Source organism: Chiloscyllium plagiosum, chromosome 5 (assembly GCF_004010195.1).
Source record: "Chiloscyllium plagiosum isolate BGI_BamShark_2017 chromosome 5, ASM401019v2, whole genome shotgun sequence".
Classification (NCBI taxonomy): Eukaryota; Metazoa; Chordata; class Chondrichthyes; order Orectolobiformes; family Hemiscylliidae; genus Chiloscyllium; species Chiloscyllium plagiosum.
In genome coordinates, this window is record NC_057714.1 from 119,935,872 (window position 1) to 119,949,387 (window position 13,516).

A 13,516-nucleotide genomic window follows, 5' to 3' on the forward strand; every position below is an offset into this window, starting at 1 on the left:
CTCAATACTCTGACCAATAAAGGAAAGCATACCAAACGCCACCTTCACTATCCTATCTACCTGCAACTCCACTTTCAAGGAGCTATGAACCTGCACTCCAAGGTCTCTTTGTTCAGCAACACTCCCTAGGACGTTACAATTAAGTGTATACATCCTGCTAAGATTTGCTTACCCAAAATGCAGCACCTTGCATTTATCTGAATTAAACTCCATCTGCCACTTCTCTGCCCATTACCCAATCTGGACAAGATCCTGTTGTAATCTGAGGTAACCCTCTTCGCTGTCCGCTACACCTCCAATTTTGGTATCATCTGCAAACTTACTAACTGTACCTATTATGCTCACATCCAAATCATTTATGTAAGTGACAAAAAGTAGAGGACCCAGCACCGATCCTTGTGGTACTCCACTGGTCACAAGCCTTCAGTCTGAAAAACTATCCTCCACCACCACCCTCTGTCTTCTACCTTTGAGCCAGTTCTGTATCCAAATGGTTAGTTCTCCCTGTATTCCGTGAGATCTAACCTTGCTAATTAATCTCCCATGGGGAACCTTGTTGAACGTCTTACTGAAATCCACATAGATCACATCTGCCGCCCTGCCCTCATTAATCCTCTTTGTTACTTCCTCAAAAAACTCAATCAAGTTTGTGAGATGTGACTTCCCACGCACAAAGCCATGTTGACTATCCCTAATCAGTCCTTGCCTTTCCAAATGCATATACATCCTGTCCCTCAGGATTCCCTCCAACAACTTGCCCACCCCCGAGGTCAGGCTCACCAGACTATAGTTCCCTGGCTTGTCCTTACCATTTTTCTTAAACAGTGGCACCACGTTTGCCAACCCCCAGTCTTCCGGCACCTCACTTGTGACTATCAATAATACAAATATCTCAGCAAGAGGCCCAGCAACCACTTCTCTAGCTTCCCATAGAGTTCTCGGGTATACCTGATCAGGTTCTGGGGATTTATCCACCTTTATGCATTTCAAGACATCCAGCACGTCCTCCTCTGTAATTTGAACATTTTGCAAGGTGTCACCATCTATTTCCCTACATTCTGGATTAGTGGTGCTGGAAGAGCACAGCAGTTCAGGCAGCATCTGAGGAACAGTAAAATCGACGTCTCGGGCAAAAGCCCTTCATCAGGAATCAACTACACCGCCCTGTGGCCCAACATTTCAACTCCCCCTCCCACTCTGCCGAGGACATGGAGGTCCTGGGCCTCCTTCACAGCCACTCCCTCACCACCAGACGCCTGGAGGAAGAACGCCTCATCTTCCGCCTTGGAACACTTCAACCCCAGGGCATCAATGTGGACTTCAACAGTTTCCTCATTTCCCCTTCCCCCAACTCACCCTCGTTCCAAACTTCCAGCTCAGCACTGTCCCCATGACTTGTCCTACCTGCCTATCTTCTTTTCCACCTATCCATTCCACCCTCCTCCCTCACCTATCATCTTCATCCCCTCCTCCACTCACCTATTGTACTCTATGCTACTTTCTCCCCACCCCCACCCTCCTCTAGCTTATCTCTCCACCCTTCAGGCTCTCTGCCTTCATTCCTGATGAAGGGCTTTTGCCCGAAACGTCAATTTTTCTGCTCCTCGGATGCTGCCTGAACTGCTTCTCTTCCAGCACCACTAATCCAGAATCTGGTTTCCAGCATCTGCAGTCATTGTTTTTATCTATTTCCCTACAGTCTATATTTTCCATATCCTTTTCCACTGTAAATACTGATGCAAAATACTCATTTAGTATCTCCCCCATTTTCTGTAACTCCACACAAAGGCCGTCTTGCTGATCTTTGAGGGGCCCTATTCTCTCCCTTGTTACCCTTTTGTCCTTAACGTATTTGTAAAAACCCTTTGGATTGTCCTTAACTCAATTTACCAAAGCTACCTCATGCCCCCTTTTTGCCCTCCTGATTTCCCTCTTAAGTATACTCCTACTGCCTTTATACTCTAAGTTTTCACTTGATCTATCTTGTCTATACCTTACATATGCTTCCTTCTTTTTCTTAACCAAACCGTCAATTTCTTTACTCATCCAAAATTCCCTATACCTACCACCCTTTTCTTTCACCCTGACAGGAATATACTTTCTCTGGATTCTCGTTATCTCATTTCTGAAGACTTCCCATTTTCCAGTCATCTCTTTACCTGCGAACATCTGCCCCCAATCAGCATTCGAAAGTTCTTGCCTAATACCGTCAAAATTGGCCTTTCTCCAATTTAGAACTTCAACTTTTAGATCTGGTCTATCCTTTTCCATCACTATTTTAAAACGAATAGAATTATGGTCGCTGGCCCCAAGTTGCTCCCCACTGACACCTCAGTCACTTGCTCTGCCTTATTTCGCAAGAGTAGGTCAAGTTTTGCACCTGTGAGGTAGGTACATCCACATACTGTATCAGAAAATTTTCTTGTACACACTTAACAAATTCCTCTCCATCTAAACCCTTAACACTATGGTAGTCCCAGTCTATGTTTGGAAAGTTAAAATCCCCGACCATAATCACCCTATTGTTCTTACAGATAACTGAGATCTCCTTACAAGTTTGTTTCTCAATTTCCCTCTGACTATTAGGGGGTCTATAATACAATCCCAATAAGGTGATCATCCCTTTCTTATTTCTCAGTTCCACCCAAATAACGTCCCTGGATGTATTTCCAGGAATATCCTCCCTCAGCACAGCTGTAATGGCTATCTCTTATCAAAAACGCCACTCCCCCCTCCTCTCTTGCCTCCCTTTCTATCCTTACTGTAGCATTTGTATCCTGGAACATTAAGCTGCCAGTCCTGCTCATCCCTGAGCCATGTTTCTGTAATTGCTATAATATCCCAGTCTCATGTTCCTAACCATGACCTGAGTACATCTGCCATCCCTGTTAAGCCCCTTGCATTGAAAATGACAAATTATTTAATTTCCATTTAAAATTATTGATTACCTCCATTTCCACCTTGTAGAGGGTGAATTCCAAGTCTTAACTGCTTGATGTGTTTTTAAAAAACGTTTCTCCTCACCTCTTGCCCAATATGCTAAATATACATGAGCTAATGGGAACAGCTTTTTTTTAAAATCTACCTTACCAGTACTGCCCATCATTTTGTACATCTATCAGATTTCCCTTAAAGAGAACAAAAAGAACAAAGATCATTGCAGCACAGGAACAGGCCCTCCAAGCCTTCACCAATCCATATCTTCTATCTAAACCTGCCACCTATTTTCTAAGGATCTGTATCCCTTTGCTCCCTGCCCATTAATGTATCTGTCTAGATACATCTTAATTGATGCTATCGTTCCCGCCCCTACCGTCTCTGCTGGTAACGCATTCCAGGCCACCACGACCCTCTGCATGAAGAACTTTCCATGCATATCTCCCCTAAACCTTTCCCCTCTCACTTTGAACTCATGAGCCCTAGTAATTGAGTTCCGCGCTTTGGGAAAAAGCTTGCTTTCCACCCTGTCTATACCTCTCATATATCTCCCCTAAACCTTTCCCCTCTCACTTTGAACTCATGAGCCCTAGTAATTGAGTTCCGCGCTTTGGGAAAAAGCTTCTTGCTTTCCACCCTGCCTATACCTCTCATGATTTTGTAGACCTCAATCAGATCCCCTCTTAATCTCCATCTTTCTAATGAAAATAATCCTAACCTATTCAACCTCTCTCCATACCAGGCAACATCCTGGTGAACCTCCTCCACACCCTCTCCAAAGCATCCGCATGCTTTTGGGAATGTGGCGACCAGAACTGTCCGCAGTATTCTAAATGCAGCTGAACCATAGTTCTTCAGCCTTGAAACAAGGAGATGACTGCCTCTATTTTCCAACCTAACTGGTCCCTTATCCCCGGAACCATTCTGATAAATCTGCTCTATATTAAGAACACATAAAGTGAATTTCATGAAGTGTGACAGCCAGGATTGGGCTTGATTCTGTAGTTGTGGTCCAATCAGAGCTTTGGAAAGGTTCAGAATAAATTCCGGGTTTTTGTACTCAAGCACAAGATGTCTTATGATTTGTTAACCACGAATAGATTAGCCAGGCAGTTTCGAAATTCCATGTTCAAGAGTTCCCAGGAGAACATTAGTGAATCAAGCTTTTAAAAAGAAGAGACAATTGATAATGATTTCACGATTGCCAACACAGTAGGTTTAAATCCCGAATTATGTGTAACTTTTAAAATTCTACTGCCTCATGGTCGAATTTGAACTCTCGCCCTCAGAGTATTTGCCAGATTCTGTGGATGATGTATTCAGGAACATTACCACCACATTACAATCCTGCTCTAAAGTGAGCTATCGGTGGGGGTCTTTAATAACAAGGGAATATTTGTTTAGGTTTTTTTTTCCTTTTTGTTGTAGAATTTTCTGATATATTCAATACTTGTTGAGATTACTGAGCTTTCAGGCTGAGCAATATTATCCCACCATGTGACCTGTAAACTGCCTAATATGGGAAAGGTATGCAAATTTTCCACAATTCCATAGGATTTTGCAAAGAGAATTAGGACAAGTAGCTTCACTGAGTGCTCAGGGAATTTAATTAATATTAATAAATACAATCGGGAGGTTTTGCTAAAACTATGCAAGTCACAAAACAAACCACAACTAGAAATACTGTGAACAGTTTTGGTTGCCTTATCTAAGGAGACAGTCCAGAAGAGTTTCATTAAATTGATCCTGGGGTATGGAGGGATTTACGACAAGACCTGTAGGTTGGTCCTATACATATTATCATAGAGATGTATAGTACAGAAACAGACATTTTGGTGCAATTTGTCTGGGCCAGATATCGGAAATTAATATAGGCCCATTTGCCAGCATTTGGCCCATATGTTCTAAACACTTCCCATTCATTATATTTTACAAGATATGGCCATTTTGTTTCAGTTAAATACTTCCCATTCATGTATCCATCCAGATGCATTTTAAATGTTGCAATTGTACCAGCCTCCATCATTTCCTCTGGTAAGTCATTTCATACACGCACCACTTTCTTGCCTGGATAAGTTTCCCCTTTGCTCCCTTTTAAATCTTTCCTCTCTCACCTTAAACTCCATACCCTTGAGAAAACACCTTGGCTATTGACCCTATCCATGCTCCCATGTAGCTTAGAAGAATGATGTGATCATATTGAAAGATAAACTTCTTTCTGGGGTTGACAGGGTAGATGCAGAGAGGTTGTTTCCCCTTGTGAGAGTCTAGGGTCAGGCGGTGTGATGTTAGAGTAGGGGGTTCCTGTTTAATAGAGATGAAGAAGTTTCTTTTAATCCTGTGGGTGGTGAATCTGTGGAATTCTTTACCACACAGGGTTGCTGAGGCTGTGTTGTGAAGTACATTTAAAGGGTTGAGATAGACAGATGTTTAATCTGTAAGGGAATCAAGGGTTATGGGAAAAGATAAGAAAAGTAGAAGATTATCCAGTCAACCACGGTCCCATTGAATGGCTGGGCTGTACGGCCTACTTCTGAAGGACTTTTGCCCGAAACGTCGATTTTCCTGCTTCTCGGATGCTCTGCTTTTCCAGCACCACTCTAATCTAAACTCTGGTTTCCAGCATCTGCAGTCCTTGGTTTAACTTGCTCCAAGTTTCACAATCTTATGAAATCATTTCCTGGTACGACAGATTCAGAATGACTGGCCTCTGCACTCATTACGGGAAATGTTAGTTGCTGCCTACCTCCCAAGGGTGTGCCAAATCTAGGAAATCAAGATTAATTTCCAGGGAGCTATGCAAGCAACTCAGCTGAAAAAAATTATTGAACTATTTGGTAATAAAGGGAATTGGAAAAGGAAGGATTAAGCATGTGGTGAGATCACAGCTGACTCGCATCGGTAGCCCTGACAGCTGAAAACAAATACACTGTGGTAAAGTGGCAGGCGTGAAGCAAGGAGGAAAATTTCAAGAAAGTCAGTGTTAAGATCCACAGGAGTTAAGTGACTTATGATGCTAAGTTTTTATGTTACAGTCTCAGATCTGCAAGGAAGAAGTAACCAAAAGATAAACAAACAAAAACAGAAAGACTGGAGAAACTCAGCAGGTCTGGCAATATGTGCAGAGAGAGAAAGTTAGAGCTAACGTTTCGAGTTCAGTGGCAGTGGAAACGCAATCACTATCCAACCCCAATAAAATGATGCAGTGACTATTATCCCCTTATGGAGCCTTGTGTTCCTTTTTTTTCAGCAAGGATGTGTCCACAACAGTTTAAAGGTAAAATTAGAATCCAGAAGCTGATATTTTACAAGATATGGCCATTTTGTTTCAATTAAAGACAAAGCAGTCGTGGGGAAGGGATGGCCTAGTGGTACTATCGCCAGACTATTAATCCAGAAACGCAGTCTGGGGACACTGTGGCAGATGGGAAACTTGAATTCAATGAAATAAAATCTGGAATTAAGAGTCAAATGGTGATCATGAAAACATTGTTGGAAAACCCCATCTGGTTCACTAATGCCCTTTAGGGAAGGAAACTGCTATCCTTACCTGCTCTGGACTCTTTGTGACTCCAAAACCACCGCAATGTGGTTGACTCTGCATTGTCCTCTGGGCAATAAACGCTGGCCCAGCCAGTGATGCCCACATCCTGTGAATGAATTTTTAAAAAAAATAGTTGGAGCTTGCGTCATTGCAGATGCACTTGAATGTCGCAATGGAACTGAGGGTTTTTTTTAAAAAACAATAGATTGACGAAATATGGGCCATCCTGTCTCTTGTTTCCTAATTGAAAACTGTTTATCCCCTTAACGCTTTGTGTACCGGGAAGAATACACGGCGCTGTGTCTCTGCTGTCACTTGAAGCCAGCAAGAATGCTGAGTCATCGCCCGCTGCCTTGTTGGGGAAGTGGGCAGGACAATTCTTCATTCATTGCAAACGCTTCCTCTTCATACCATGTGGATGGGATTGACGCCCTGTGAGTGGTTTTCCTTCAGCCTCCATTATGTCGTCTTACACTGAATATTTTGTGGAGTCCGGACTGGGGGGGGAAACGTGTTTAAAGAACCGTCCCCATGGTTACAATGACCCGGAGCGAAGCCGTTTCTAAAGCTTCCTGGTCCGTCACAATATCACCCTGAAACTGGGCTAAGACCTTAATCGCTGTATCTAATTCCTTGTTTGATTTGAACTGGAGAGAATGTGGTTGTACCAGAGGGAGAGTGGAGCGGGCGCGGTCTGTGTCGGGTCGTGTTAGAATAATTTAACATATAATTTAATGTTTTAAACGTGTTTGTTTTCTAAAAATAAATTAGCTCGAAGTGTGTCAGAGGACATTCCCGATTGAGAAGAAATAGGAAGTGAAAATGAGGGAGTGGGGGCTGGTTCCTAAGTGTTGTGGCTGCACCCCCTTTTTGGGAAGATTCAGTACACGACTTGCTACAAAAGAACGACTTTGTATCTGTTCCGTTCATTCCTGATCTAAGGAAGCTGCTCTCCTGTCATTTCTGAGCAGGAGAGATGTAAAGGGGCTGGATAGTGACTGGCGTTCCCGCTGTCCAACCACCAACCGGGAGGGAGAGGTGGGTAGGTTAATATCACAGGGTTATTTCAGCCCTGATTCAGGGATTGAAACCAAACAGGAGGGTTTGGAAACGCAATCAAATGATACATTAATATAAGACAAGGTAACGTTTTCTTAATCGTAAAAAAAGTGTCCCGTTTCTAGTCAAAATGCAGTGTAACAAAATGTCAGCTCAAACTTTCAAAGGGTTGTGTATGTTTGGGAATCGCTACCTTCGGACTGTGAAAGCTCAGTCTTTGAGCATATTTATAATAGAAAGAGATTTATAAATACTAGTGTCATTAAGGAATATGGGGATAGTGTGGGAAAGGACCTTAAGAGATTGATTGATTATATTATTGATTGTACTGTAATAATTGTACTATTACTGTTATTGTATAGAATGATGAGGAAGGCTTGATGCATGGACTCCTGCTCCGATGTTCTTACATTCCTAATTGTTGTACATGTAAACATTTGTTAAACATGAGTATATTATAGATTGTATACTGGAAGGAGGGGGATTCAGAGACATCTGTATTGACTGAGAGATGCATCAATCGATTTTCCTGCTGCTCAGGAAAACGATGGGGGTGGACAATTTTAAAAAGGAATCATTCTTGGATGTGGCTCACTCCTGGTTCCCTGGTAAATCGAGAGAAATCTAGATCAGTTAAAGGTTGGTGTGAATTGGAATCACTCATCACCCAGATTGAGTAAGGAAGTTAATGAATCAAAACAGGTCAAACGGCAGGTTTGGAGAGAGAATAAAAGTGAATATCTTTCATCAGAGCTGGAAAAAGTTGGAGGTGTGATAGAGTTTTCGAAAGTAGGAAAATGGTGAGTTATAAAGTCTAAAAGAGTAGGTGCCTGAGAAATTGGAAGGCAACAGATATTCATTGACAAAGGGTTGATGGTTGAGGCTAAGGTTTATGGGAACAGAAAGGAACAAGGTTGGATTTAGGGTAAAGGCTTCCACTCTTCTTCCAAGACGGAAGAAGGATTCTAGGAAGGAGCTAAGCTTAGTTAACCATAGTTAACTAAGGAAGTTAAGAATTGGACTGAAAGAAATAAATATACAATATAGCAAAGTTCAGTAGTAATCTTAACATCTGGTACTGGGAAAATGGTAGTCTATTGTAAAGGATGCAGTAGCAGAGTCAGCATGGCTTCATGAAGGGGAAGCCTGACAAATTTAATTGAATTCTTAGAGGATCTATCATTGCAAGATAGGTAATGGGGAACCAGTAAATGTACTATATTAGAGTTTCTAGGAGGCATTTGATAAGGTACCGCATGTTAGACTACTTAATGCAGTAAGAGCTCATGGTCCTGGCAATGTATTACCGTAGAGGACTAGTAATCAATAGAAGACAGAGTTGGAATAAAGGGTTGTGTTCAGGATGGTAAATCTGTCAGTGGATTGCTCCAGAGATCAATGCTGGGGCCACAATCATTTATAATATATGTTGCTGACTTGAATGAGGGAAGTGAATATACCACAGCCAAGTTTGTGGATGTCACAAAAGCAGGTGGGTAGGAATGTAGTGAACATGACACAAATGTGGAAGGATATAAATTGGTTAAGTGAATGGGCAAAAAAACTTACTAGAATATAATATGGGAAAATGAGAGGTTATGCCCTTTGGCAGGAAAAGCAGAGAAGTTGAATAATGGTCTGGGCCCTCACTCAATGATAATCCACAAAGGTACATAACATGAAGGACAGCAGAACTAAATGAGGTTTATTGATACAGATGAAAAGGATAAATCAGATATTCATTCACCCACTGTGATTCATACCTCGTCTGGCAGAAACAATGACCTTTTTTGCTTTCCTGGGTAAGTAGATAAATGATTATACAAGACGCAGGGACAGTGGAGAACATATTCCTTTCACCCAGTCTCCTGAACCTGCACATGCTGCAGTTTTCAAGGATTTTTTTGATCAACATATCACAAAGTTTGTTATATTTGTATCAGCATGTTATGAGTGTTACTAAAGATACGTATCCTTGAAACAACTGATTACCCTTGTTGCTGGTACATTAAGTACATCTGGTTTGGCCTTGGTTGTTGGAGGGCATAGGGGAGGCTAGCTTTCCCTGATTCAGGGAATAAGCTGTTGTGCAGTGGTGATGCCTCTCTCTCGCTGCATCTTCTGTCTACTTAATATCTGACTCGAGTCTGTGGCTTGGAGAAAGGTTGTAATCGACAAGGAGTTAGGTGAGGTAAGGGTGATTCTTTCTCTCTGGGAGCTGTTGAACTTGACGGGGTGGGAGGGTGGTGTGTTTGAGAAGTAACACAACCTGCTCCTTTTTTACGATAATTTGCAAAAGAACCTGGAGGAAGGTGAGGAGAATGTTTTATTGAAACAGTGCATTGTCATAGTCTGGATGACACTGCCTGAATGGACAGTAAAAGAAAATTGAAAGGGGAATTTATAAAGGAGTATTTGAAGAGCTGTAGGGAGAAAGAGGCAACGCGTTTCATCAATTCCTGTTTCAGAGTCAGCTTGATGAACCAAACATCTCTTTTATAAAATTCTATGATTTGATCATTAGAAATGTAAAGGAGAGGCAGATTAATGGAAATATAAAGCTTCAAAAATTGATAGGGACTAATAGAGTATTTGAGAAGATTGAAAAGTCTTTTAGCATTTAAAATTTAAATAGAGACGAATGATAAGGAAGGTAATGGCACAATAAGTAGTGATAAAGAAATAAAACTAAAGATTGTTATATATTTATTCGAGATGTAGAAATTGTGTTTTTAGTGAAACTGTAGTAATTTCTTTTGTTTAAGTGACAGAGCTAAAATCAGCCAACACTGTTCATGTAGGGAAGAAGAGATTTTTTTTTCAACCTGACCAATGTTTAAGGGTTAGTGTTATGTGGGGGGGAGTAAATGTAGAGGGAATGAAAAGTCGGCCAAATCCCTATAAATTCTATTAATTAATTGCAGCTTTGCCTGTGTCAGTGCCACTGATTTGCCCATGAGCGTGCATTATTGCATGCCTATGCATTATAAACTGTTGTAATGTACCCATTTCATTATGTCCTAGTTTGTCATCTCAGTAGAGATTTTGTATGTTTCTGCGATGTAGCATTTTGTTCAGATAATGCATCTTGGGAAGGGGATGGCAGGTCTTCTCATTAAGGAAGGAGTGCGGCCAGGGCTCACTGCATTGATTCTTGGGAAGATAGGTGTCCCGTAATGAGAGAATGAATTTAAATAAGCTTCTATTCTCTGGAGATTTGTAACTGAGAGTTAGTCTCATTGAGCTCCATAACATTCATAGATTGTTCATCAGGGTCTGTTTCCCCTGATTGAAGAGTCAAAGACTTGGGGTCACAATCTCCAAGTAAGGAGTTAGTCATTTAAAACGAAGATGAAGGGAAATCTATGTTCTCAGAGAATTGTGAATCTTTGCAGATTCTCCAGAGGCTTGTGGATGCTTGGTCATTGAGTGTACTCAAGGTTGAGATAAATAGATTTCTTTGATTCTAAGGAAATCCTAGGATATGGGAATCGGATGGGAAAGTGTGGAGTCGAAGTCAAACATCAGTTGTGATGCATGTCAATGTAGAGGACCTCAACATTCTACTGTGGCTCCTATTTTGCATTTCTTATCTATCTGTCTCAGTTGTTATAAGTTCATGACTTCAACGCCTGGTCTCTGCAGAGGTTGTGTGATTTCAGGCATAATATTGTTGTCGACCTCCGCATCTTGGACAGAATAGAAGAATCCTGGTTTTATTGTTATCAAGTGACCCCCTACTGGAGGGAGGGAGGTAGGTTGGGGCTCTGTGATGGGTCATATTTTCTGGTTTAATCTGTGTGCACTCAATTGGGAAAGAGTTGCCACCAGCTGGAGCTGGAGTGTTTATTTTCCCTCTCTGCATCTCAAAGGTTGAGTTTTGTGCTAGGGACTATAAACCTCATTATCATTGGGAACTTTGGTGTGATCTACCAGCCCTATAATGGTAATATTTTTCTTTTTGTCAAAGCTAACAGTATGAATGGTTCAGCAATTTGTAGAGGTTCAGAACTCACAGCACATCTCTTTCATTTAACAAATTATTATTTCTTTTAGAGTAATAGTACGTGAACTCATCACGAAGCGTCCTGCAATTTTTAAACCATTGTTAAACTCAGAAAACAGGGGCAGTCTCTGCAGTTGTTCTGGGGTGGGTAGGATTGGGGGGAAAAAAAGAGTTAAAACATTTTTTTGTAACAGAGTGGAAGGAACCTGTCTCCCTGTTTGCTTGTGTTCTGCCTGACCCAGGGAATGCTTGTTGTTACTGGACACCCAGAATAGAAAATTCTTAGAGCTCGCAATCGTAAATAGTCCAATTTTCATTTGTTTACTGTTGGAACTCCTCAGCAACTCGATGTTTTACTGACTTTGTTTCTCTTTTGTTTTTGAAGGAGAGCTTTGGCAACTGAGTGGACACTGTTGGAGATCTTTTGAGTAATCGATGAATCCAGCCATTACCATGGCATCGATTGTCCATATATTGGCTGCTGTCTTTGGAATGGGGTCCTGGATAGCGATCAACGGCCTCTGGGTAGAACTACCTCTTATTGTGCCAGAAATACCCGAGGGCTGGTACCTCCCATCGTACCTCACCATCATCATCCAGTTTGCTAATGTGGGGCCTTTGTTTGTCACATTGATGCACAGGTTTTCACCCAGAAAGCTGAATGAGTCTGCTGTGATCTATGCCATTGTCTGCTTAGGCATTGCAGCTTCCTTTCTATTGCCTTTCTTCTGGAAAGTGACCAGCATATTGGCTGGTGCAGTGCACAGCACGGCACTCCTGGTCTTGGCGTTTTTCCTCTCGTTGGTGGACTGTACATCTTCAGTGACCTTCCTGCCCTTCATGACCCGCCTGCAGCCCAAGTACCTGACCAGTTATTTCATCGGAGAGGGCCTCAGTGGGCTGGTCCCGGGCCTTGTCGCATTAGGCCAAGGTGTCGGAGTTGTTAGTTGTGTCAACACCACCAAAAGCACAACCGGCAACGTGTCATCAAACTTGACTGGTGATGGCAGCAACAATTACAGTATTGTAGCTCGATACCAGCCAGCCAACTTCCCGCCAGAGATTTTCTTCTTTTTCCTCAGCGGTGTGATGGCGCTATGCTTGGTGGCATTTATTCTTCTCAACTACCTCCCACAGTCCCGTCAACAGCGAACAACCAGTAAATATGTTAAACAGACAGAGGCTGCCAACGGAGGGGCAGAATTGAACAAAATAGAGGTGACAGAACAGAGACCCATGATCAGTCCTTCAGACAGTCAACATGAAGCCAGGGTGAAAGCCATTTTTGGGACTGGGAAGTACTCCCGCTCAGAGATGGTCCTGATCTTCCTAATCCTAGGATGGGTAAATGCACTGACCAATGCTGTCCTTCCTTCTGTCCAGTCTTACTCATGCCTACCATATGGGAATTTGGCCTATCACTTGTCCGCTGCCCTTGGTGCCATGGCCAATCCACTGGCCTGTTTCATTGCCATGTTCTACACAAACCGGTAAGCTGTTGTTCCTGTTAACACCTGTATTGAAATACAAGCTACACCAATTCCTGGTTGAGAGTCCAACACTGTTTGTAGGTACAGAGTCACACCTTGACCAGGCAGACTCCAACCGCTGAGTCTTATGGCATTATTTTGTGGCTGTTCCTGTTGTCAGCTCACAAAGGACCAGATTTATTGATCAATTTCCCAAAATCCCATTTTAGTGCATGATATCTGGGCTGCAAATGTTCAAAGCTGATGGGCAGGAAAGCCCCGTGTGGTCCATTGATACGGTTTCACCACCACGACACCAGGAGTAGCTTGCTATAGGAAGGATATTATTAAACTAGAGAGGACTCAGAAGAGATTTACTAGGATGTCGTCAGGCGTGGAAGGTTTAAGTTATAAAGAAAGCTTGGATAGGTTGGGACTTTTTCCACTGGAGTGTAGATATACATGAATTGGAAAAACTTACAGGGATGTGGGCCAAATGCT

The 13,516-nt window shown here is 42.2% G+C and overlaps 1 protein-coding gene across 4 annotated transcripts in view; it reads left to right on the forward strand.

Annotated features, from left to right (window-relative positions):
* Positions 1-13,516, forward strand: part of si:ch73-196l6.5 (riboflavin transporter 2) — a 28,646-nt gene that overhangs the window by 4,432 nt on the left and 10,698 nt on the right. Inside the window, exons 1-2 of one of the 4 annotated variants that reach the window (XM_043690919.1) lie at positions 6,794-6,915; positions 11,932-13,036. In XM_043690919.1, the coding sequence (XP_043546854.1) occupies positions 11,982-13,036 (1,055 nt within the window). In that variant the 5' untranslated portion in view covers positions 6,794-6,915; positions 11,932-11,981. Of the gene's footprint in view, positions 1-6,793; positions 6,916-6,963; positions 7,057-7,205; positions 7,625-11,931; positions 13,037-13,516 lie in introns of those variants that run through there. The other 3 variants (XM_043690922.1, XM_043690920.1, XM_043690921.1) reach the window with 3 other exon arrangements.